The following is a 25,808-nucleotide window of genomic DNA, read 5'->3' on the forward strand; positions in this document are numbered from 1 at the left end:
TTCCATAGAAACAGGGAGCGGGCCTTGGACCGCGGCCCTTTTTTCTCTCTTCCTCTCACCCCCCCCTTTCCTTCCTTCGCGGTAAGGTCCCGTCCAGGACAGGATGGTGACAGCAGGGCCGCTTCTGCTCTCGCCCGCGGAGATCCCCGACGGCGGGGGAGGGAGCCTCATTTCAGGGCAGCAGGGAGAAGAAGATTCACTTTCTCTTCTTCCCAGAAGGGTATGTGGGCTTAGCCCCCCCTCTAATTCTATCACCCCGCTCTCTCTTCCCTGTCTCTTTCTATCGACGGGGCGGACGGAGGGGGTCGACACCTCTTCGCTGCGCCCTTCGGAGACGAAAGGGTGGCTTGCGGGGACTCTGAATGTCGAGGGACTGGTGGCTCTTTCGGCGTGGGCAGCCCGACCTACGCTAGCACCCCGTCTAAATTCTTGTTTTCCTGGGGGGGGGTGTTCTTCAGCGGCCACCCACCTACTGCGTGCATGCGTCGTGGGTCAATCCGTCGATGGAAGGGACCTGAAAAAAGCACACACTTGTGACTGGCCAAGGCACAGTCTTGGTCCCTCCCGTCTGCTTCCTTCCAGGCGTCTTGGGTTGCTGTTTTCCGCCGCCGCCTCCCTCTTTCTTTCCCCTACCCCTTCCCTCCAACAAGAGGCAAGGGCGATGCCCGTGACGGTCCCGAAGGGACGGGTAGCCTAGATCGTGGTGCGCGGGGATAAAGGAGGGGAGAAAGGCGGCACAGCGCGACGAAGAGCGAAGGTTGATGGAATCGCCAGAAATGTTAGACGGCCGGGAGATCGAGATGGGCTGCTGGAGGAGGAACGGAGATTCCCCATCCTCCCGGAGGTTGATTCCTCTGAGCCTCGGCAGAGACCTTGCCTGCGGGGGAGGGGGGGGGAAGAAGCCTGTTTTCAGAGAGAGGGGGATAACTTTTGCTCGGTTTGGGAGGGGAAAGGTATTGATTGGCAGCTTTGCACTCTTTTAACTGGCAGGCTTTTTTAAAGGCCTGCCCTTTAAAATCCGATGTTTCCGTCTTTGCATAGCAAAGCAAAGCAAATATTTTGGGGAGGGGGGCTTGAGAATGCTTGCAAAGCATAAGGTGTGTGGTGATGGGTGGTGCAGAGTTGGCTCTGCATGACATTCCAGGTTGCTTTGCCCTGTCCAGGTACATGGTAATCTATTAGCACACACGCACCCCGTTGGTTGTAATCGTCTCCCTGCCTCCAGGTTGGCCCCACAAATGGCAGCCCTGGGAGCTAGCCTTGTGCGTGTTTACTGGTTTACTGTCGTGTAGTTTTCAGCTTGCCAAGAAAATCGGAGCCTGGCGGTGGCAGCAGGGGAGAGTGAAGGGATGGGACGTTTTTTGAAGCTGAAATAGGGATGAAGGCCGGTGGGGGGGGGAGAATGGGGGGGGGGAGAATGTGCTGCAGGCATCGCGTCATCGCCTGGACAATCCCTGGCTTTGGGCAGAGAGGCATGCACGTGTGTGTGTGTGTGTGTGTGCACGCGCACATGCTTTTTTTCTTCAAAAGGATCTTTTCCCAGCCTTAGTAGGCTGCCTTGTGTTTTTAAAAATGTGATGTTAATCTGCAGCTGCGATAGGTTTCCACAGTGAGGCTTCCTTGCCAGGCTGCAGCAAGCAAAAGAGCAAAGGGAGCAGGCTTTACCTGGAGACCATTGGAAAGTTTGCGAGCGCCTGGCTTCAGCGGAGATGGGTTACTGGCTTTGCACGCTTGGGAGTGTATTGTCCTGGTTGCATATGCTTGAAAGGGGAATGAGCAGGTGTATAGGCAAAGATTGTCTTGGCAGTCATTATATACATACTTGCCTTGTTAGTGAGGGAGGAGAAGGAGGAGCTGGGTTTTAGCGGGGACTTCCACTGCGAGGCCTGTGGTCCGAATACATGCCTTCTACTCAAGCTGGTTGGAAATGGTTGCTGACGCTAGCGTGATAAGGCCTTCACTGGGTACCGTAGTTGTTTTCAAATGAAGAGGGGAGTTTGGCTTTAAGTCTCTAGGAGTTGCTTCCCCTGACCTAGAAACTTTGTTCCTTCAACCTAGATGAGTAGAGAAGGGGAGTGTGTTCTCTCACTTTGAGGTGAGAAAGAGGTACTCTGCCTATACTCAGAGGTATTGTGTTTCAATTGCAGGTTGCCAGCAATGAGTCCTTGCTTCACTTACGTTCTCAATATGCAGTTTCCTGAATCGGTGTAAGAGACAGCTTAAGTAAATAAAGCTACTTTGCCTTTTCCTCATTCCTAACATTTTGGGAACTCTTGGTAGCTGAATTTATCTCCAACATTGTGGGTGCTGTAGATTTGAGTAGGGCAGGGGGCTGGTAAGTATTTTTTAAATATACTGTTGCCATATATGGAATTTGGTTTGGGAGCCTATTTGTTTATGTACTGTGTGTCCGTCACAGGGTAACTTAAAGAGATTGCAGGTTGGGAATAAAGCTCTTTCTTCATCCTGAGAGCAGACTTGAAAACTCAGGGGCTGTAAGAAATGTGGTTAATCCATCTGGCCTTTAACTGTTGACGGAGCTAATTTCCTTTTGGCCTTTGCCTCCGCAAGCACCATGAACAGAGATGTCAATGTTGAGTTTTTGTGGTAGCCACTGAAGCTCTTAAAGCTGTCCCAGCCACTAACTTTCTTGATCTGTTCAGAACCAGCTATGGCCACTGAAATTTATTTATTTGTATGTGTTTGAATAGTGTTTGAAGGCCTTACATTATATCTATCTGAATACAGCTTACCATGAAAACCCTATTCATAGGGTCACCCATAAGTTGGAATCGACTTGAAGGCAGTCCATTTCATTTTTTTCATTTTTCATATCTATATATTTAGTGGTTTTGGCCTGAATTTCAGTAAAAATGTTGAGAGCATCTAAAACTGTATCCAGACGGGATGGAGAGCCTGTGGCTTCCAAGTTGCTGGACTACAACTTCCATCATCAGTGGCCACTCTGGCTGGGGCTGATAGGAGCTGGAGCCCAGCAACATCTGGAGGGCCACAGGCTCCCCCTCTATAGTGTCTAGGGATGGAGCAGGAATTTGATCAGTCTGCTTCTTGAAACAGACAGATTTAATTCAACAGTCCCAGAGTTGCTTGTAGATCAGAGCACAACTCCTAATTGGATTACACATTTTTTTGGATTTTGCTGTGCAGTTTTAGTGTCTAAAAAGTGCACACAAAAATACATTACAGTAGGGCCCCGCTTTACAGCGTTCCGCTAATACAGCAGTTGTGAATTGTAGAAAGGCCCCACTTTACAGCACTTGTTCCGCTTTTATGGTGTTTTTTTGCCGCCGGGCACCATTTTGGTCAATGTAAGTCAATGGGATCCGCTTTACAGCGGTTTTCGCTTTACAGCAGGGGTCTGGAACCTAACCCGCTGTATGAGCAGGGCCCTACTGTATTTATAAAAAGCATATTTTACAGAAAAGCATGTTCAAAAGCATTGATAAATACACATTTTTGGGAAATGCATGTATTAATGCATACAGTTTAAACATGAACTTTTCATACATTCTTTCCAAAAAATCCTCACAAAATAGAAGGGAACAAGTCCAGCAAAAGTGAAACGGGACAGGCAGATTTGTCCATCCTTAATAGTCTCTTTTCTGAGGCTAGTTTAATTTAATGACTTTGAGGCAGAGCCATGAATGAGGAAATCCCCAGTTCAAACTTTGTTCTTCCTGAACTAGGTGCCCTTAGGCAACCACTGTCTCTGCTTGTCTCCCCACTGCCACCCCAAATAATGATATTGACCTACCTTACAGGATTGTTGTAAGAGTTACTGAAATAACCCTCTGAAGAGGAAGGGCGGGATATAATTTTAATAAAATATTTTAAGTGCTTTAAAGTGCAAACTTGTATTATTATTATTAGTAGTAGTAGTATTCCTGTCCTGCCCGTTGCCACCCATGCCAACCAGCAATTTGGTCTAGCAAGAATGATAGTTTTCTGAATCAGTTAATCTGAACTTTGAACAGCCTGCATGGAAATGGTGCGAATGAGTTTGAAAAGGAAGACTACAGTACCTTCCAGGCCCAGCAGGAAAGCTGTAGATTCATGTGCTTTTCCTGCTATGTCACAGGAGAATGTGTGTAGTCCTAGGGGGGAACAAGCCATTGGCTGGGGATGTCCGACAGTGTTGTTTTGTGGTTGGAAAAGGTTGTGCTGTCTTGCTTTAGAAAAAAGTGTTTGATTGTTTGGTGGGGGCTTCAGGTGAAGGTAGACCTAGGGCAGCCTTTCCCAACTAGTGGGCTACCAGATATTGTTGGACCACAATTCCCATCTTTCCTGACCATTGGCAATGCTGGCTGAGGCTGATGGGAGTTGTGGGCCAACAACATCTGGTGGCCCACTAGTTGGGAAAGGCTGCCCTAGGGGGACAATAAATTGAACTAGTTGGTTAAGCGGCAGTCAAAGGGTATATTCATACCAACAAGTGATTTTACACTTTTCTGCTGGAATTTCTATGCCCTGCCTTCAGGGCATCTTAGGCAAGAATACCCAGTTTTCCCCTTTTCCCTTTGCTAGGACTGATGCTGAACTCCTCTATCCAGAGACTTCCCCCAGCTCCAGCTACAAGTGTTCTCAGTCCCTGCCACCTGTTTGCATCCTTCAGAGTCTGTCTGGACCCCTCAGCAGAGAATCCAGTTCATGGTATCCAGGGAGAAAGATATGTTCAGTCCAGGGGGCAGAAAACAGATGTATGCAAAGTCAGGGCTATTGCACATCCTTTCTGCTGAGGACAGAGCAAGAATTAATGGGTTTGAATCCAGACTTTGGAAAACATTTAACATTTCCAAGCACAAGCATTTACAAAACTGTGTAACCCTGTGCATCCTATTTTGGATTATTATACACTAGAATCCAAATTTTGTCATTCCCCCAGCTTTCCAGTGAAGCTCCTTAACAGATACAGACCAAACATGATTTAAGAACTTTGCAGAGTAGTTATGCAATAGGATAACTGCTCTTACTTTTTGGATGGTATCTAGGAGATCTTGTCTAAGGGTAGGAGGTTATTTATTATTATAAGTGATCTTATTCGTATCCTGCCCTCACTGGAAGGATTAAGTGCACTGTACATGAGGATTATCCAAGTTTATATTACAACAGACTTGTGAGGTAGGTTAGGTTGTGTGAACTGAGCCAGGGTCCCCTAGTGAGCTTCACAGCTGAGCAGGAACTCAAACCCATGTTTTTCAGATCCTGGTTTGCACTTGGAGCAACCACACTTCACGGGCTGATCCCACACTGAGACTGTTTTGGAAGATGACCCCCTGAATTCCATCCAGGGTTAGAATTCCTTTTCACATGTTTACTTTGTAGCCCCAAAAATGTGCTATTATTGGTCATTTTTTTGCACATGATCTGGGCATTTTCCCATGAGGAAGTGTTTCTGTTGTGAAAGCCTATTGCATTTTCTCCCCTCCAACCCCCCCACCTCTGATGGAAACATATTGTTGTTGAGAAATTTGAAATTCTTTGCTCAGCTGGGCGAGGGATTGCTATTTAGAGTGCTGTCTGGAATGTGGTTGTATGAGCGAGTATAGTGGATAGTGGCCGTGACTTCACTGATGAGGTGCAACACATGTACGTACACAAAATGTGTAGCACGTGATCCTTAATTCTAATGCGACAGCCTGCAAGCGGGGGGGATTAATTAGTTATAAGAGGGCAAAAATGTGGAGAAGTCCTTTGGTCACTTTCAGCCATTCCCTTTCCACCTGTTCAGAGGGATGGTCAAGGTGTTACTTCAGACTTTTCCTTGAGATTTAGTCCATTTCAGTTCCAGCACGAATCACCTTTTGCACCTTTCCTGAACTTAAGGAAGGAGGTGGGCACAGTTGCCCCTCTCTGCAGCAATCCTATCCACACCTCCTGTCCATTAGGTTTTGACTTGCTTTTCCTCTGTTGCCTTTGAATCAGGACATGAGAACCTGGGAGGCTGCCTTGCATGTTCTCACTAGCAGCCCCACTCCCTTGTTTATACAACTCCTCCCCAGTGTCATTGGATTGTCCACCACTTTGATCATGTTAGCGCAAAATTTAAAAACTCATTTATTTGTCCAGGCCTTTGCAGGGGGTGTGTATGTGTGGGGAAATAAAGGGGCGTAAGGGCCTTATCGGAAGATGTATCTGGTATTGTTTTATGACGGTGATTGACAGTTTTTATAATGCTATATTAAATGTGCTCCCTTTTGGGAAGAAGGACGCAGCACAAGAATGACTGATACATAAATTATACAGAGTCAGGCCATTTACTGACAGGCAGCTGCTCTCCAGGCTTTCCCAGTCCTGCTTGGAGATGCCAGGGATGGAAGCTGGGACCTTCTGCGTACAAAGCATGTGCTCTATAACTGAGCTGCAGCCACTCCGTGACTTGCCTCGGTTATCCCCACAAAAGCTTTAAATGCCATATATGATCATGTTTTGAATTGATCCTCTGGATAAGAGATCCGAATCCCTCCCAATTCTTCCAACAGGCCCACTGAATTTTGGTGTCCCGAACCAAATGCAGCACTCCCAAATGATGATCTTTCTGATGCAGTTGAGTGGATTGCGGTTTGAATAGCTGCGATGAAACGGGACAGGGAGACAGCGGGCGCTGCTGCTTGGGTTCCGTTCAGCTAAGAGCAGTATTATCTCTGGCAACTGGAACAGGCTTCTGGAAAAGGGTGGGGGGAATGGAGAGAAAAGGAGAAGGGGGGGCAGCTCTCCCCCTTTCTCACCAGTTGTACATGCAACACCCAAGCGAAGAACGCCCATCGCTAGGGTGCACTAAATTTGGGGTCCCTTACAAATTACAGCACCCTCAGCCCATTCTGTCCAAAGTCAATTAGGCTGAAAGCAAGGGAACCGAGTAAACATTTATCCATTCTAGCTGAGGTCCTCACGCTTCTGCTTTGTTTTAATGGGAGGTCTGAAATGTACAAAATAATGGAAGGGCCGATGCACAATTATCCCCTGGGGAGGGGGTCAGGAAAGTGTCTTGAAGCTCCTCCCTTAAATTTGTCTGCAAAACAGGGGTGCAGAGCTCAGCTCTGAAGGCCTGGATTCTGCCGCCTCTCCCTCCCTCCCTCCCCCAGTCTTCTCTGGCTAGGGTACCATCCACATGTCCCTTCGGGGGGGCCTGTAGACTGTCAGAGAGAGTGTTGGGTCACGCTAATCTCCGACCAGGACATGTAAAGTGACATTATGGGACCCCAGAGGTGTACATGACTAGATTCCCACTGGGGTCAGGGGGGGGGAGGGTGAGAGTAGTTGCTGCTTCTCAAGGCCCTTCCCCTGCGCTCCTGATTCTGTGTTACAGCTTCCGAAGCTGGGAGAGGGGCAGCTGCCATCAGGATGGCCTTTCAGTGAGCTTGGTCGAGGGCACTTCTGCAAATTCCTTTGTGGAATTCTCTGTGCGCTTGGTGCCTCCTCCTCCTCCCTCCACTGCCTGCCCAGAAGGAAACTCCTAGTAGTTCCTTGGGAACATGTTCTCCTACTGCCTAGATTGGGGGGGTACTGTGTTTCTTTCTCTCCCCCCCCCATTTTGAATCCCTAGATTTTGTTCCCCTGGTTGGGAGGGATTCCTGCTCTCCCCTTTTCTCTCTTCCCTGGGAATGGTTCAGTCTGGCTCACGTCCCACATCCTCCCGAGAAGAAAAAAAAAAGAATGCACTCAACAATGTCAGTTTCTGTGGCTGCATCCTTCGAGAGAGGCCTCCGTGCCTCTGCCGTTGACCCCCATCCTTCCTTGCGCATTCGGCATATGTGCGGCTGCTCGTGCAGCCTCAGTCTCTGCTTTTGGCATCTTTTCTTTTGGTCCACGGAGATCCTGTTCTGTCTGTGCTCTGCTTCTCCTCCAGCAGCATCCTCCCATTTTGTACCAGGCTCTGCTGACTTCCTCTCCTTGGATCCCCCAGGTGTTCCTCCGTGAGCTTGCCTGAATCGTACAGTATTTTCCTTTGCATGTTTACATTAACCCCCCCATGCAAGCCCTATGATAACCTTATAACTTCCCGATGGCTCACACAGTGTGTGTGTGGAGGTTCACGCTTACCTCTTTCTCTTGCCTCTCCTTGTTTTGTTTTATTTACTGGATTTATACTCCACCTTTCCTTCAAGAAGCTCAAGGGGGCATACATGTTTCCCCCTCCCTTTTTATCCTCACAACAATCCTGTTAGGTAGGTTAAATTAAGAGATGGTGACTGGCCCAAGGTTCATGGGTGAGTGGGGATTTGAACCTGGGTCTCCCTAGTCTGAAACTCTAACCACTACACCAGGCAGCTTCTCTTTGAATTTCTTTCCATTGTTGTGTTTTGTGCTAACTGGTCTTTATGAGAAGTCATAGTACTCTTCTCTTTGGTTTGCTCGGAATGCCTATAAGGTCTTCCTGAAGCAGTCTCAGACTGTGGAAATTTGACAGCTCATGTCTTGCATAGCTGTCCTAAGAGCTGCTTTCCTGTCTGGCTACCTTACAACACTTCTGTGGGAAGAGAAGACTACTCCTTTCCTGAACAGAGTTCAGGCTGAGGATTTTCCATCTGTATGCTGTTGTAGATCTCTGGGGCCTGCCTAGGCACTTTGAGATCCAGACACTTTGAACTGAAGGGTTTGGCTGTCCTTTTTGCATTTGCGTTCCTGCAGTGCTCTGCTTTACCTCTAACCATGGGTGTCTGTGTGTGTAGGGGCAGAGTAGGTTTCTAGCACTTACAGATCCTGAGATATAAGGCAAAATGCACAGGCATGATGCTTATTTTCTGTAAGGAAATGAGCCTGCTCTCGTGCACCCACCCCATTCAGTATTTTAGTCCCTTCCCCTTGTGGATACCTTTGCTTCCAGCCTGACATTTGTGTATGGCAGAATCCCACCTTAGCCAGGGGTGGATGTGGCTGGACCTCCTCCTGTCAAAGATAAACTAAGCCTGGGAAAGTGAGTGTTTGCCTGGGAAGCAGTGGCCCAGGGAATTGGGACTGTTTTTGGAAGCAAAGACACCCCCTTGGGGTTGCTGAGGACAAAGGACCCCAGGGGGCAATCTTTGACACCCCCCACCCCACTGCCTTTTCCCTATTTGTTCCCTGTCTGTCTGAACTGCCCCTCGGAAGCCAAAAACAGCCGCTGTGGAATCTGGCCCTAATGCTTTTTGTTTTGGCTTTTACAGGCGGGAGCCCCTGAGTCTAGCTGGCATTGAGTGGCTGTCATGATCTCTGCAGCTCCTCTCTACAGCGGGGTGCACAACTGGACTGGCACTGAGCGGATTCGCATGTGCGGCCTCGGCGAAGAGAGGTGAGGTGCGTGTGGCCTCCACAGGCCAGGAGGGGAGAGTTTCGGCAATGGGCATGTGAGGTGGTTGCATTTCTTATAGCAGGTGTGGAGAACCTTTGGCCCTCCAGGTGCCGCTGAGCTGCAACTCTCACCATCCCTGGCCATTGGCCGTGGTTGCTGGGGCTCATGGGAGTTGTAGTTCAGCAACATCTGGAGGGCCAAAGGTTCCTCCCCCCTGCCATTTAGAGCTGAGATGGACATTGGGAAAAGGATGTTCTCCAGTTTGTTAAAGACGATTCCTTCTGCCCTTCCCTTTGCTTCAGACGAATTATTTATAGAAAGTAACCAATGTTCAAAGATGTTGGGGATTATAGTCCAGCAACATCTGGAGGGCACCATGTTGGCTAACCTTGCTCTTATCTAAAGTAGCCTTTGCCATTCTGGTACCTTTCAGGTGTTTTGAACTACAACTCCCATCAGCCCCAGCCAGTACATCTGAGAGATTTTAATGATCTCTCTTAATGATTTTAACAATATCTTTCGATATATGTGGATGTCTTTGTTTAAAGATACTGACAGTTTTATCCCCACTTCCTCTGAGGAGTCATGGGCCTTCTCTCCTGTTGCTTATCCTCTGTACAGTAGACTACTTGGAATGAGAGTGACCAGCCCAAAGTCACCCAGTGAGCCTCACAAATGAATGGGGACTTGAACCTGGATTGCTCCTTTTCGAGTCAGACACTCTTGACTGCCTCACTACACTGTGTCGAGTCTATTTTGGCATTAAGTGGCACGTTAATAATAACAATAACAATATAACAATAATGGGGACAGTTTTGGTTTAAAGGATGAATTTGGCCTAGTAGTACTTAATATTAACATGGCAGTTTTTAAACTGAAATCTGAAACGTTTGAGGTGCTGGAAGTTTGCTGGACCTTTTGAATTAGTGAGAGATCACGATGTTTCACTTGTAATAACCCTTGCATTCCCAACTGGGGCAAAGGGCCCCGAATCAGTCCTAGGAGGTGACAGTCGCCTCTCTAAGTCCACTGTATGCAGCCGTGCTGTCAGGATAGGGCTTTGGGGCAGATGTCCAGGGACCCGCCCAGCAAAACAAATAGGAGGGGTCCCCAGTGTAGAGAAGCTGCCTTGTCACATTTTGAACTGAAGTAATACACGTGACCACCTAAAGCCCCCCAGTAAAATAGTTGCCCAGAGTCTCAAATTGCCTCGTGGCACCATCACTAATGTCTTTGAAGAGATAAAGCTGTTCTGCCCCCCCCCCCATAAAAAGAAATGTTGGATGGAGAGAAAGAAAGATACTTTTTTTTGGTCAGGCTTTGGTCAGGCTTTCCACTCGCCGCTCAAAACAGAAAAGGGGACTAAGGCCAGGGCAGTTAGTGTTCAGTGGATAATGTTCAGTGCTTGATGCTTCAGATGAAGGAATGGTTTTCTCAGTGGCTGAGATGTGAAAGAGGCTGTGGAGAAGCGTCTGGAGATCTGGGAAGAGATGATGAGGGATCTGAGGAAAATGTTGGTGGGGGTGGAAATCTTTCTGTCATCATCTTAGGCAGGGCTGGATTAAGCTGAGGAGGGCCCCTAGGCTGATTGGTGTTTGGGGGGCCCTATCCCCATGCTTCACCTACCTTTCCGTTGTTTTTTTGCGGCATGCGCAGGCTTGCCATCAATCAAGATGGCGGCCTCTGCCACCATCTTTGTTGATGGCAGTAACACGCACGTGTAGTACGCATGCATGCCATCGCCAACATGGCGGCAGAGGCTTCAGCCCCTTAAGGAAACCTCGGCCGCCATCTTTATTGATGGCAAATCTGTGCGTCGCAAAAAACAACAGAAAGGTAGGTAAAGCGGGAGGATGGCGGTCCGCGGATGCTTCCGCAGATCGCGGAAGGAGAGCAGAGGGGCCCCTGTAGCTCCAGGGGCCCTCGGGCCAGTGCCCCACAGGCCCCCAAGAGCTCCGGGCCCCTAGGCTTCAGCCTACTAAGCCTAATGGATAATCCAGCCCTGCATCTAGGTAATTCTGGGCCTCTTCTTTACCCTGCTTCACCTTTGGCCGTAATCTGACCTGCTACTTCCCACTCTGCTTCCAGTATTCTTGGGGGTACAGTTTGAGAAGCTGTATCCCTGGTCCCAAAGAGTAACCCTGGATTTAGGAGTGGGTGCTGCCGTTTGAAGTGAGAGAAATAAAAGGGGAATGTGAGGTGCTATCTGTCCCTTTTCCCGGCAGTATTCTTCAACCTTGGGTCTCCAGAAGTTGCTGGGCTACAACTCCCATCATCCCTTGACCATTGGCTAAATTGGCTGGGGATTATGGGAGTCGTAGTCCAGCAACATCTGGGGACTCAAGGTTGAAGAGTACTGTGCTAGAGTATGAATTTCTCTAAGACCCGATTTGCACTATACATTTAAAACAGTATTATACCATAGCTTCTCCCAAAGAATCCTGGGAACCCTAGTTTTGTTAAGGGTGCTGAGAGTTCTCAGGAAACCCCTATATCTCTCACAGTGCTACCAGAGTTCCCTGGGAAGAAGGATTGGCTCTTAAGCTACTCTGGGCACTGTAGCTCTGTGAGGGGAATGGGGTCTCCTAACAATGTTCAGCACCCGTAACAAACTACAGTTCCTAGGACTCTTTGGGGAAAGCGATGACTGTTCAGAGTCGTATAATACGGCTTTAAATAGTGCAGATGAGTAGTACAGGCCTTGTACTGAAGGAAAGCCAACTTGTGCAGTGTATGACCTATCAACTGCATCTGGTGGCAAAGGCTTTTCTCTTGTCCCTGGCATAATGCATTCTCTCGCAAGGGACATTCAAAGGCCATTGGGCAATGGGGTGGAGGATGCTTTGGATCTTGCAGGCTTAGGAGAATGTTTTCACTGTCCCCCCCCCAATTCCTTTCTGCAACAGGAGAGCCCCGCTTTCTGATGAAGAATCTAACACCAGCAACTCCCAGCATCTGGGCTCCCCCGACTTCCGTGTTGGCAGCAGCTTTTCCAAGGTGAGGGCAGGGAGCAGCGATGGTGGTGGGTGAATGTTTTGACTCGCTGAGATATGGAGAGCCTTGATGACAAACTGTCTGGCTAGGTTGCCGGTACATCTACAGGAACCTCATTCCAAACTGATGTGTAGTTATTAACTTCACATCGTTTGCTGCCGTGAGATGTAGTGTTAGCTGTGGATTTGGGTGACTTTTTCAAAATGCATTCATAGAGAAGAAGGTGACGTCTGTTGATTAGCCACTGACTGCTAGAGCAACTGCTTTGCATGTAAATAGTCTCAGGTATAATCCCCAGCATTCTCCCTTAAAAGAATCAGGTTGCCTTTTCTTCAGAGGACCCTTGCCTGAGACCCTGGAGAGCCACTGCCAGTTAGAGAAGACATTACTGGGCTAGATGGACCAGTAGTAGTCTCACCTGGCACAAAAACACGTTCCTGTTTTCTTAGCCATGATAGCTAAATGGAACTTCCACAAACAGAGGCTCTGTATCTCTGAATAACAGATATTGGGGACAAACGGGGGGGGGCTTGATCTGATCCAGCCAGAAAAGGATTTTTATGTTGTTTCCCATGAATTCGTGTTGCATAGTGGTTAAAAAAACGGAAGCTGTGAACCAGGTGGTCCTCAGTTCAAACCTTGCGTCTGCCATGATCTTACTAGCTCACCTTAGACAAGCCACTCAGTGTTGGCTCCCAATCTGCAACACAGGGAGAATAATACTGATTTCTGACCTACCGTATGATTCCTGAGAATAACGCACGCTTGAAACAGTGTGCAAATACAGAATGTTGTTAAGACTAATTGCCTTCCTCCCATTGTTGCAGGTGGAGCTCACGGCAGTCTCGAGCAGCGGCAGCGGTGCCCAAGGGTTTGAGGCAGAGGGCATTGTGGAGGAGGAGATTGGGCCTAAACTTAAGGAGCAGCCGTGTGAGCCAGAGTGTGCTGAGAAAGCGTTGAAGGGCGGCGATGCCAACCCAGGAGAAGGTAGAGAGGCCAGAGCCACAAAGCTGGAGAGTGGTGGCAGCGGCCCAGACTGTGTGTGGCCCTCTGCTAAGGAGGCGGCGGCAGAGGTTTCCCCTGCTTGCCCAAAGGCTCTGGAGGAGGAGCATACAGGGAAGGAGAAGAGCACTCCATCAGCTAGCACAACCCTGACCGTCAGTACTGCCGCCACAACCAGCTGCAGCACTTTGACCTCTACCCCGGCCACCTTCACCTTGAAAAGCGTCTGTTTCTCCACTTCTCAGGCCCCTGCTATGCAAAAAATGGCCCTCTCCTTCCCACCTGGAGCAGTCCTAGCCCCCAGCCAGCCCCTGGTTTATCTTCCACCCCTTTCAAGCCCGCTTGGGGTCCCGCCCACCCTTGCCCTGCCCGTCTTACCCCCCTTCCAGCAGGATCCTGGCCTGCCTGGCCTGCTTGCCCCCTCTGAGCTCCACTCGTACCCGTATGCCTTCTCTGTGGCCAGGCCTTTGCCCGCGGATCCCAAAACAGCACCTGTGGAGGCAAACCAGCCAAACTGCCCTCCTCCGCCAGGAGAGAGCGGCACCCCTACGGCCACTGGTCCCTCCGCTCCTGCTGATGGCTCAGACCTCCCTCCAAGCACGCCTGCCTTGGTGGTGCCGGGTGCCAGTGCCGTCCCCCTGCCCGGTGCCACCAGCATGCTCGCCAGGGCCCCAGCAGCCCCCGAACAACTTGCCACGGGCGTCCTGGCCTCCATCTCCCCGCTGAAGTCTCCCCCCCAGCTGGAGCGTGAGATGGCCACCTCCTCGGAATGCAGCGAGATGCCCCTTGACCTCTCCTCCAAATCCAATCGACAGAAGCTGCCTCCTCCGAGCCAGCGGAAGACGCCTCCCATGCCCGTACTGACCCCAGTGCACACCAGTGGCAAAGCTCTGCTCACCACTGTTTTCTCCAAGAGCCAGCGGGTGGCTCAAGCCATGGGCAACCCGGGCGCTGCCTCGCCCTTCGTCATCTTCCCGGAGTTCCTGCGCAATGGGGAGCAGGGCTCTTGGGTGAAAAACTCGACTGCCCTCATCAGCACCATCCCGGGCACCTACGTCGGGGTGGCTAACCCGGTACCGGCTTCCGTGTTGCTGGGCAAGGATTCTGGGGTTGGCTTCAGCAGGGACTCCTGCCATCTTCCCAAGCAGGAGCTCATTTCCATCGTTGACCAGGGAGAGCCCCGCAGTGGCGGGCCGCCTTCCGGGAAGAAAGGCGGCGCAGAGAGGCAGCCAGACCCCCCTGCAAGGCAGCTCCTTCACAGCCGAGGCATCCCGGGGGCCCAGTTGCGCCCATCCAAGGAGCTGACTCTTTGGAACCCTGGCCAGGGAAGCGTTTACCCTCGATGCTCAGTCAACGGAAAGCCCGCCAGCCCTCAGCTTCTGCCTGTGGGGTGGTCGCCCTATCACCAGGGTCCCCTGCTTTCTGTTGGTATCTCGGCAGCCGGACAGCTTTCCCCGAATCAAGTTGGCCTATTCAAGCCAGCCGGCACAGGCGAGCTGGCCACGTTCCCTGGTGTGCAGCCGACAGAGTCCGCCACAGTGGCCCAGAAGGCCCCAGAAGCCCCCTCCCAGGGCAAGGGTTGCAAGGCAGCCTTGCCGAACACGGCTAGCCCTTTGTGTGTCTCACCAGCTCTTCAGACCAACCTCCCAGATACAAGGGGCTCTGAGGGGCTCGTCCCTAAGTACGGCTCTGACAGGCTAGAGGCTGACTCGGTAGTAGAGGCTGCCCCACAGCCTGAAGCTCCCCTGGACAGCTGCAGCCACAAGCGTCCCGGAGACGCCAAGCCTAAAAATCAAGTCTTTGCTGCCTATCTATCCCATGGCCTACCCTTGGCAAGCCAGCCGAGCGTGCGGATGTCCTCGGAGCCGGTGCCCCTTGCGGAGAGTCAGTGCAAGGATCGGAGGTGTAGCACGTCTCGGAACCAGCCGGCAGCAGAAGTCCCTCCCCACAGTGTGCCCCAGGTGGATCTCAGCCGAGTGAAGAAGGAACGGGTGGAACCAGAGATGCCCTTTGCCTCTGCCGCATGCCTGCGCGCTGGGGCAGCCGTGAGAAACCCTCCGAAAGCCAAGCTCAAGGATGTGCTCCACATCAAAGTGGAAGGGGGCTTCCCCTGCAAGTCCAAACGGCGGTGTGATGGTCCAGACCGGCTGGCCCACAAGAAGCCAAAGTGCCGAAGCAGCGAGGAGTCTGGGGCTCCCTGCAAGTCAAACAGCCAGAACCTGCATACCCGCAAGGTGAGTGACGCAGCCCAATGTGAAAGCAGTGCATGGACTCAGAGTTTGGCAGAGCAGCTTCAAGAGGGAGAAGCAGTTGAGACTGGGCTGAGTGTTGGGGAGCCCTCAGTGAGGACTAGCCTCTTGTTGAGCGCTGCAGTTTGGAGGAACACCTAAAAGGCAGTCAGGTCTGAGGACAGGAAAAATGACAAGCCAGGACTGAAAGATGTTGGTGGAATGCTGCCGCTGTTCCTTCAAATGTGCTTCTGATACTGTGGGCAAGAGAGAATCTTGTCTAGACTTCTGGCAGAACTGGGAATTTCTTTGTGATAACACTATGTATCTTAAGTTGCCTCATGAAACTTTTTTTGTGAGAGGTGCTTACACAAGAAGGCTGTTACGATAAGTGTCAATTGTTAACATTAATGTCCTGGTTGACTGTTCTTGTTTTTTAGATTCAGTTTCTTGTTTCTCCTGTATCTGTGTTTATTAGCTAAATGACAAAACAGATTCAGGGGGAATAACTCTTTAATGAGTTGCCTCTGATGTCACATTATCTCTGGGTTTTAAAAACTGTAGCCAAGCTGAACCTCTGTGTAACACTGGAGTATTTAGGGGTGGAGCCAACAAGTGAGTCCCAAGGTGGCCTTGGAAGGATTTCTAGTTCTCTCTGACCATTCCAATGCCTTTGGCTCTTCCCTAGATTTGACATTACTTGTATAGCTAGAGAGAGTATACGACATCAAAAGTAACTTCCAGTAAGAGATTACAAACCTGTCTATTATTATGATCCTATGAGGCAGATTTTCTTGTGCTCCGATTTTATAGATGGGAAGGTACTGAAACTCTCCTTTTGAGACCTGGCAGGCTTTAGCTTTGGATGGCAGCACAGCCTTCCTTGGTTCCCAGGTGGCTACGGTTTACCTAGCGGTGTGGTTACGGCTCAGAGGCACTGTGTATCATACGGTCCAGGGCTGAGGGTTTGCTTCTGTGAGCTGTTTTAATTGCCCTGTCTGTGCCTTCTGGTACCAGCAGCTGCTTGACTGAGACACTGCTGTTAAGAAGCCAAAGCCTGGCTTCTGGTTCATTTCAAAGTTCAGTTCAAAATTGCTGGTGCTGACCATTTTAAGGCCTTACATGGCTTGGATTCCAGATATCCGTGGAACCACCTTCCTCTGTACCAGCAGTAGTGTAAGTGGTAAATTAAGAAGGGCAAGGTCGCTTCACGACAGTCATGCTACACACCCTCCAAGCCACGCCCCTTCCCCATTTTCCCTTGTCTCCCTTGCTGTCTCTGTCCTCTTGCAAGTCCACACTCCACTACAACAGACGTCCCTAGGAGCCAGTCAGCATGCAAGGGGAGGCTGTGTGTTAGCTACTGAGAAGAATCTTCTCGGTGGCTGACTCGCCTCCTTTCACTCTTTGCACGAAAGGACAAGGACTCTTCTCACACTCCCCTGTCGTGATGATTGGCTCATACAAATGGACATGGTTGGTACCCGGCTCCAAAAAACTAATGCGTCTATGACCCACCCGCAACCCAGACAACTACACCCCTATGTACCAGTCTGCCTGCTATCTGAGGTTCACATTTGAAGCTTTTTTGGGGGTGCCTTGTCCTTCAAAGATTAGGTGGATGGCGAGTAGGGCAGGGAGGGACCTTTTGAGCGGTGCTCCCATCTTTTGTAAATGCTTCCTCTGGGAAAGATGCATTGTGCCTGCTTTGATATCATGTCATCACCAGAGAAAGAGCTCTTTATTTTCCCAGACTGTTTACTTTTTTCTTTTACCTGTAAAGCAGTTGGGGTTAGTAATGTCAGTCTGTGTGTCCCTGAATTTTTTTTAATTTGCTGCGTCTTTCTGATATTTCAGTTTGTTCTAGTGTTTTATTCTGTATTGCGTTGTACTTCTGAAAATTCCTTTTAATTGCAAACAGCCCATGGGACATGGTCGTATTGGAGATGCAGGCTATAAACAAAGAAAACTTAAAGAAACTTGACTTAAGTACTCACACACTTGTCCACCACTGACATGTTTCTTCTGTATCCATAGTGGAGGAAACATCACGGTGACCTCCACGAGATCAGCAAACGAGAGAGCCGGTTGGGCTCCACGAAGGAACGTGGCAGCCTCCGTGCCAAGCGCAAGTGCCGGAAGCCATCCCCAGGGCATCGTGGGCACAGCTGCGAAGAAGGTACGGGAGCCCAACCTGGGCCATGGTGATTGCTTTTCCTAAGAATGTCCTACATTCGTGGAAGAATATCTTACACCGTCCCTGTAATCAGCATGGATCTCTCTTAGCTGAGCGTGGCCCGACTTGGCCAGCCTCTTCAAGGATGGGTTGGGAACAGAAGAAGGGGTCCTGCTTTTGGAGAGCAAGCAGCCTTAACAGGACAGGGTTGTAACTATAGTGTATATATATGTGGGGCGGGGTGGAATCTGCCCTGTTGGGGATAACTGAGGCCTGTTCCCTGAAGTTTTGGCTGGCTGACTTTTTTTTTTAAGCGTATCTAGTCTTTTCTGAAAAAAATTTAGGAGATTAAAGGGAAAATGTGTAAGAATTCTAGCCAACTGCTCAGGAAGAATCCTGTTGTGGCCTTCCAGTTTCCATCCAATGACTGCAAAGACTCTGAAATGATTGAAGGGCACTTTACTTAGCAATCAGCTCTAGGTCTTTAAATGTAGTGCTGTTTTATAAACATTAAGCCTATTAGATAACTTCAATTTAGTTTTTTAAAATTGTTTGCAATCCCCTCTCGTAGCCGCGTAGTCTTACCCCCTATGCCACACTGGTTTTGTCTCTGGGACCATGGCAGGACCACTTGCCTGTGGAGCTGGGTGGAAGGTTCATTGTGCTGTTGGACGTTGCTGATTGGGGTGGTGGAGAGGGGAGAGCGAGGCAGTGTCTTCCTCCGTGCCCGTGTGTATCTGTGCCAGGGAAGCCTGAGGAGTTTGATTTTGGTGAATTCCAATGCAAACTGACCCGATAAAATGCGGATTGGAATTATCCTTCGGGCTTTTGCACTTCTCTGAATTTAACAATACAGCTCTCAGCTTTAAATAAAAAAAAAAAGTACCAAAATGCATATTTTAGGAGAAAAGGTGTAAACCGCTCTGAACATCCTTTGCGGGGAAGGGTGGAATATAAATCTAATAAATAAAACAAAAATATGTTAGAATAAGATACATTTAGGAATGCGTTCCTTGAAGTGGAATCCATACTTGAATACACATTTCCTGAATAGCGTTTGAATATGAATTTTTGTGAGGATTTTAAAATAAGTATGTACACATTCACTGATTAATGTGGAAATGGGGCTGAGAACAGACTTATGACTGAACGTATGCAAAATTGACACAGACCAGAGGGAGACCAATCTGTCCGTCTTTAATCTCTACAGGAGATGGGTTGGGGGTCTGGAAAAAAACCCAGCCTCTTGGATTTGTGAGATTACTTTCCAGTCTTCTCACCTGCTATGGCTAAAATCTCCTCTGTGACCCCGGGGAGGGGAAGTATGACTTGACCTGGCCAATAGTTGTCGCCTTTCCAGACATTAGTTTTCAGATCTCTGTCTCTCTGTCTGTCTCTTTTAACACCCCAACCCAAACAACCTCCTCAGCTTTTGTTGAGAAGAAGGCAAAGAACAGCTTCCGGGACTTCATTCCTGTGGTGCTGAGCAGCCGGACACGGAGCCAGTCAGGTTGGTGGCTGAGCAAAGCGACCTCTCGGACCTCGGGTAGGGGAGCCTGGCTGTCTCTCAGGGGATTGTGGTCAGGCTGAAAAGTATTGGTGGCAGATGTGTGTGTTGCGTGAAAGCATCTTAGCTAGCTGCATTAGTCCCACAGCCTTCAAACAACAGTGTAGGAGAAGATAGACAATATCTGTACTTTGGGTCAATTTCATTTTGAAATGGAGTGTGCAAGCTTTTGAGTGACATAGGTTTCTTCCTCAGACTGAATTTAAAAGAAAAATGAATGTGTAGATTTTTGAATTCTTTTCTTTTTTTTGCTACATTAAATAAATTATACTTTTTTTGAGGGGTGGGGGATTCTGAGTGGGAAAATCCGCCATAAAAGCGGGAGGTGGCGCCCAAGCTGATGTCCCTAGATGTAGCTCTTAATTTTGATTGGATGGGGGGGCTTCTTTCCTTTTCCCCTTCCTACAGGAAGCGTGGGGGGCTCTTCTGCAGGCATGTTGGGCGAGTGTGATGGGGCCGGGCAGGAGGTTGTGCCGCTGCTGGACGAGGAAGAAGAGAACGATGAGGAAGAGGAGGAGGAAGAGGAGATTGCCCTGAAGCATCGCAAGCTGAGGAAATCCCATCGCCTCTCCCCTCACGCCAGCTGCAAAGACAGAGAGCGAGACTGGTCGCGGTCGGAGAGGGGCAGTTTCCACGCGAGCAAGAGCCAGGGCCTGGCGTGGCAAGTGGAAGCTACCCGCCAGCTGTGGAGCCGCAAGGAAGTGGAGGAGGAGAGCGGACACGTCAAGAGGAAGAAAAGAAGGCGGCAGAAAAGCTGGAAGTACCAGACTGGAGAGTACTTGATAGAGCGGGAGAAAGAGGAGCACACCAGCTGTTGCCATAAGCGGCGGAAAACAAAAGCAGGTAACAGGTAGCAGGGAGAGCCGCTGGGAAATCCATCAGGAATGGCGACAGGGAATGGGCTCTTGAGACAGCAGCCCTTGGCATAATGGGGGATTCCTTCCTAAGGAAGAATATACGGTGTACATACTATCAGTCCACCAAAATTCAGAAGGTAAAATTTTGCAGCTTGCATTCATTGCGCCAAAGCACATATTGCCTCGCTTTGGATTTGTTACTCTCCTGGCCACGCACATGGCTATGGAAGGTGAATGATACCTTGACTTCTGTGAATCTTAGCCTGTCCTTGGTCTTTGGCGGTTTTGCCATACATTTTGAACCCCGTGGTGCAGTCCTAAGGGCTACATGCGACCCCTGATAGCAGTTGCTGCACTGGTGCGAGGCTTGGCATGGGATTGCAAATCGCACATGGCGTATATGCGAGGCACCCCTGCTGGATGCCCGTCCAACTTGGCTTCCCGACAGATTTCCAAAATAGATCCCACCAGTTTCTTAGGCTGCTTATTTTGTTGCTGAACGGCTGTTAAAGCTATAGGAGCCTTTTCAACAGTGTATCCTGCATCTGCCGCCTCCACAGAATTTAAAGGCAGTGCATAGCCAGAGAGGAAATAACAAGCAATTGTTGTCCCTCTCCTTTCGAGCATCTTTTTGTGTTTTTAACCGTAAGGCCATTGGGAAGGAGAGGGAGAATTGCTCTCGCAGACTTGTCAAATTCATCCTGCTGTCGGCTGCAGGAAAGTGGCCCTGTTTGGCCTGAGGGGGGGTGAACCCTCCGTAGCGGCACAGAGCAAGCCGCGGCCACCCAGCTTGATGGCCACAGCAGCCACCAGGGGGCGGCTGCTCCTGTTTGGGCCCTGCCAGCTCAGGCAGGAAAAGCTGTGGGAGACTTCGTGAGGAGCCTTAAAGGCCCAGAAGCTTTGAGGGTGTGGGGAGGAGAGGGAGAGAGGACAGCGGAGAGATTGTGGAGAAATTCGTAAACAGCACGAAAGCATATGGACTTAAAAGCGCAGCTTCTTGTTGGAAGTCTGTGGTGTGTCTGACAGCAGGTCTGCCTGCCTGTCTGTTTGCTACTCTGTGCCCTCTTGTTTGTGTGTTAATCCTTCGCTTTTGAGCCTCTGGTCAAAGACTTCAAGTTTCCCAGAATCCTTTGCATTTGCACCTCTCTGGCCTTCTAATCCTCCTTCCTCTCTGGTTGTTAGTGAGACCAAACAGTGAACAGGCCCCCACAGGAGGCCTTTTCCAGGTCAAAGGAGAAGACCAGTTAAACCCAGACTCAGTGTGATGTTAGGAAAGAGCCGGTCTGGGACTGGCCTACTCAGTAAGAGGAAGGCCTTCTGTACTATGAGCAGGTGGCTGGGGAGTAGTTCAGAAGGATCACCTTCTGTCTTGGTGCTGCCCTGGCAGAAGAAGCTATGCCCAAGTTCTCCCTTCCAAACAAATGTCTAAAGGCACAGAAGTCTTGCCCCAGAGCAAACAGTGCAGTCATTGACACAATCTCCTGCTGCGTAACAGGAACTGCCTCTTAAGTGCTGCACCTAATTACATAGTTTGCTTTTGAGAGAAGCGTTCCTGGGTGTTCAAAAAGAGCTGCAGGCATACCTGCCTGGTTTTGGAGTGGAATCGTGGGCCTGCAGTGGAAAGCAAATTGAGTTCTGGTGCTTTGAATGTATTATTGGGTTACGTCCTTATGCTATGTTGTAGCCCGCCTTCCCCTAACACTAGGATAGCTAACATGCTGTTCTTCAGATGTTGTTGGACGCCAACTCCCATCATTCCTAACCGTTGCCCGTGCCAGATGGGGCTGATAGGTGTCAAAGTCCAGCAATAACTGGAGAGTACCATGTTGAACACCCCTGCCTATTGCTTTTTAGGGGTGTCACCTGCCACATACTGCCTCATGGTATCATAATGCATTATCCAGAAATGTAACTGATGGTGTCAGGTTCGTGGCCATTAGTTTTCATTGGAGCCAGTGGTTTTGGGGGCTTAGCTACCAGATCAAAGGCCTCAGTTCATATTTCCCAGAATCCTTTGCTTTTGGGCCTCATTGCATCCTAATCCCCCTCTTTCCTCTAGTTTCTCAGATTTCAAGTACCGGGAATGCATGGGGACCAGGATTGAGCTGGAGTGATGCTGGTCTGTGTGCTCACACATGTGTATGTGTATACAGACATGTAAAATAAACCTTTTGAAAGATTAATGGCAGTGAATGGTTGGCCACTTCACCAAGTCTTAGAAATAGAAGGCATTTTATTTAAATTAGAAAACAACAAATTAAAAATAATCAGGAAGTAGTGTTTAGTTTTTTGCAGTGCGCACAGTTAATCCTAAACTGCAAACTCTTTGAGGTTAGTAGGAACTTGTCTTTGGCATGTGTGTTTGTGTGTACTATATTAATAAAGGACCATGTGCACTGATGGCATAATAATAATTATTATAACTCTGGAACTCGCTGCTGCAGCGAGGTGGCAATTGCTCAAAATAGAAGAGGGCAAGGAAAATATGTGTAGAAGTTGTCACATTAGTGTTTCTTGGCTAAAATAGGGCAATCCGTGCAACATTCCATAGATTGAGACTGCTGGACAGTTTTCTGTGACCCACCCAGGAATGGCAATTGAGGGGCATGGGGTGCTGTCCAAAAAGGGCAACTAGCTTAGCCCAGGAAGCCTGCTCTGAAGCCCCTGCTGTTCCCTTCCCCCCCCACACACACACACCTGACTTCTATTTGCATGTTTGGGAGCTAATTTTGAGGCTAGGCAGTCCCTCATGTCATGGGATCCTTTTGCTTTTGAGCCTCCTTCACATTCTCTAATCCTGTTTTTCCTTCTGTTCACCTTTCAGACTTCAGGTACCGAAAGCACAAGGATGCTGTGCTGGGCAAAGGCTCAGAGCTGTGCTTGAGGAGCAGACTTTCTCCAACCCTTCAAGGACGCCTGGACTTCCGCAACGGATTCCTCTTGGATCACTCCAATTCTGCTCCCATCCAGGATGTGCTGGAGAAGCCTTCCGGGAAACGCAAATGCAAAACCAAACACCTGTCAGGCATCTGTGACGAGGGGAAGGTAATGATATCGGTCAGGTGGGGCTGCTGTCAGCTTTGGGTTGAGATGGATGGGAGCTGTGTTCAGAGCTCTGTGCGAGTCCGAGTTACAAAATTCATGAGTCAGACAAGGACTGTGACTTGCTGGTAGAGTGCTTGCTTTGTACTCGGCAGACTCCAGGTTCAGTCCCCAGCACCTCCAGTTAAAACAGGTGTGGGGAGCCTTTGGCCCTTCAGCTGTTGCTGAACTAAACTCCCATCATCCCTGACCGTTGGCTGGTGCAGGAAGGAAAAGGGTTAAACCTACCCTCTCCCAGGGACTCTGACCAGATAATGAATCCCCCCCCACACACACACACAACAGTTGTTTTAAAGTAAAAGTAATGCTTTTAAAAAAGGAAAATAAAACGCTCATCCCTCATTTAATGTGTTTGGTTCTTACTCTGCAGTTGCACTATGCAAAGCAGAATTAACTACAGAGTGCAGAAGTCTGCATCTTGGAGGTCTTGGTTTTCTTTTCTTTTTCAAAGCTGTTAAAATGTTAAAATACACAGACCGTGCCAGTGAGACCCCAGGAAACTGGGCCGGGGTGGTGGTGGCGGCGAGCATGATTGCCACTGATAAGATTTCCAGACTGCAACCCTGTATGTAGTTTTCTGCCCTCTTTCTGGCTTGCAGAAGCAGGAATTAAGTATGCAGACATGTGTAAACATGTTGTTTTAATATGAATTTTGTATACAGGTTGCAGAATGGAGGGGTTTTTTTGTGGTGCAGACTTCTTTTCTTGGCCCTGTTTTTTCACTGTTGGCCCCTTGATCCCACCCCAACCCCGACCAAGTTCCCTCCATCTTTTTTTTTTTCTTTTCAGGCCAAGGCACGGTGGAACCAGTCCAAGACGCGCTCTCCAAAAAAAGCTCGGGAGCCCTGCCCGTTCAACAAGTCCCAGCAGCACAGTTCTGAGAGAGCCCCCGAGACCCCTGCAGCCCCACCGGTGCCCCCCGAAGCTCGGCGCCTGATAGTGAACAAGAACGCTGGGGAGACGCTGCTGCAGAGAGCGGCGCGGCTCGGCTACAAAGTGGGTGCCAGTTCTAGGCGGGTGGGTGGGGGAAAGATAACAGAGCAAGTGGCCAGGGTTGCCTCTGTTTACTAACGCTGGGGTGGGGGCTATGTCTCCAGGACGTGGTGATGTACTGCCTGCAGAAAGAGAACAATGACGTCAACCACAGGGACAACGCTGGCTACACAGCCCTGCACGAGGCCTGCACTCGAGGCTCGACAGACATCCTGCACATCTTGCTGGAGCATGGCGCAAATGTCAACTGCAGTGCCCAGGATGGCACCAGGCAAGTCCACCGAGGAGCCACGATAGCCAAGGACAAAGCCAGGTTTGCCAGAGACCAAGTGTTCCACTGACTCTGGGTCTCAGATGACCAATTTTAACCTCTGGATCTCTGGAATTTCCCTACATTGAAGAGTAAGCCAGTGAGAGCTGGCTTGGTGTAGTGGTTAGTGTCCAATTTAGGACTGAGAAAGCCCAGGTTCCAGTCCTCACTCTGCCATGAAAAAACATTGGGTGACCTTGGATCAGTCATACCCTCTCTGCCTAACGTATTTGCAGGGTGGTTGTTAGGATAGGGAGACTGGCAAGGAGGAAGAGCAAGTACACTTCCTTGAGCTCCTTGGAGGACAGGTGGAATGCAGTGGGTTGCATCCAACTAAGTTAGAGCAGACCCATTGAAATTCATGGACCTAAGTAAGCCATGTCCATTAGTTTCAGTGGGTCTCCTCTGTGTAGGACCAACATTGGATACAACCCAATCTACCTTGCTCCTCTTGGATCACAAACAGCTTATGTTGAACCAGAGCACGTCATACTACAGGTGGTGAGCACTGCCTGTTGAAATGAAACTGCTCTCCTTGGGGAAAAAAAAAGTCTCTGCATATAGAGAAGTAGCATGATAGGGAGAAGGCTGAGCAAGAATCTCCCTGCCTGACCTGTAGTCTGGAAGTGGTACTGCCCAGGAAGAGCACCACACGAAAACCTTTTTTGACTCGTTTAATGAATCTGACGGACAGGCCATCTAGCACAAACCCATCTACCCCAATTGGCAGCAGTTCTGCGAGGTCTGAAGCAGAAGACTTTCCCCAGCTGACTTCTGGATCCTTTATCCAGAGATTCCAGGGACTGGACTGGTGTCGGTGTACATGAGAGGCATGTCCATTGTCGTTGAGTTACAGCTTCTCCCCCATGCCTGGAACTTCTGCAATTCCTGCAGCTCATGATATTATTTATTATTAATAATAATATAGTCGCTGTTCAATTGCCAAGGACTGAAGAGCAGTGACATTTCTCCACATTTTAAGAATGCTTTTTTAAAAAAACCTGTTAAATCTGGCTAGCAGGAGAGCCTAGGAAGTTGCCATCTAGCTCAATATTGTCTCCACTGATTGGCAGCAGCTCGCTAGCTTTTCAGGCAGGGTTCTCTCCCAGCCATATCAGGAGATGCCAGAGATTGAGCCTGGGACCTCCTGCGTGCAAAGCATGTGTTCTGCCATGGAGCTATGGCCCTTCAGAAATGTGTGAATGCAAACAGGCGGGACAGGGTCACGTGCAGGTTCATGAAGGGTTCCCAGAAATAGGACGTCATCACAAGCCTTATTTTTGTCTTTAT

At 49.5% G+C, this 25,808-nt stretch overlaps 1 protein-coding gene across 7 annotated transcripts in view; it reads left to right on the plus strand.

Moving 5' to 3' along the window:
- The window catches only part of BCORL1 (BCL6 corepressor like 1), a 33,779-nt gene that overhangs the window by 2,076 nt on the left and 5,895 nt on the right, over positions 1 to 25,808 (plus strand). For 6 of the 7 annotated variants that reach the window (XM_061598519.1, XM_061598520.1, XM_061598517.1 and 3 more), the window contains exons 2-10: positions 9,165 to 9,289; positions 12,196 to 12,286; positions 13,111 to 15,519; positions 17,551 to 17,692; positions 19,119 to 19,199; positions 19,665 to 20,099; positions 22,938 to 23,158; positions 24,005 to 24,211; positions 24,313 to 24,479. In XM_061598519.1, coding sequence (XP_061454503.1) covers positions 9,204 to 9,289; positions 12,196 to 12,286; positions 13,111 to 15,519; positions 17,551 to 17,692; positions 19,119 to 19,199; positions 19,665 to 20,099; positions 22,938 to 23,158; positions 24,005 to 24,211; positions 24,313 to 24,479 — 3,839 coding nt within the window. In that variant the 5' untranslated portion in view covers positions 9,165 to 9,203. The remainder of the gene's footprint in view (positions 1 to 9,164; positions 9,290 to 12,195; positions 12,287 to 13,110; positions 15,520 to 17,550; positions 17,693 to 19,118; positions 19,200 to 19,664; positions 20,100 to 22,937; positions 23,159 to 24,004; positions 24,212 to 24,312; positions 24,480 to 25,808) is intronic. The other variant, XM_061598521.1, reaches the window with a different exon arrangement.

Source organism: Rhineura floridana, chromosome 16 (genome assembly GCF_030035675.1).
Source record: "Rhineura floridana isolate rRhiFlo1 chromosome 16, rRhiFlo1.hap2, whole genome shotgun sequence".
Taxonomy (NCBI): Eukaryota; Metazoa; Chordata; class Lepidosauria; order Squamata; family Rhineuridae; genus Rhineura; species Rhineura floridana.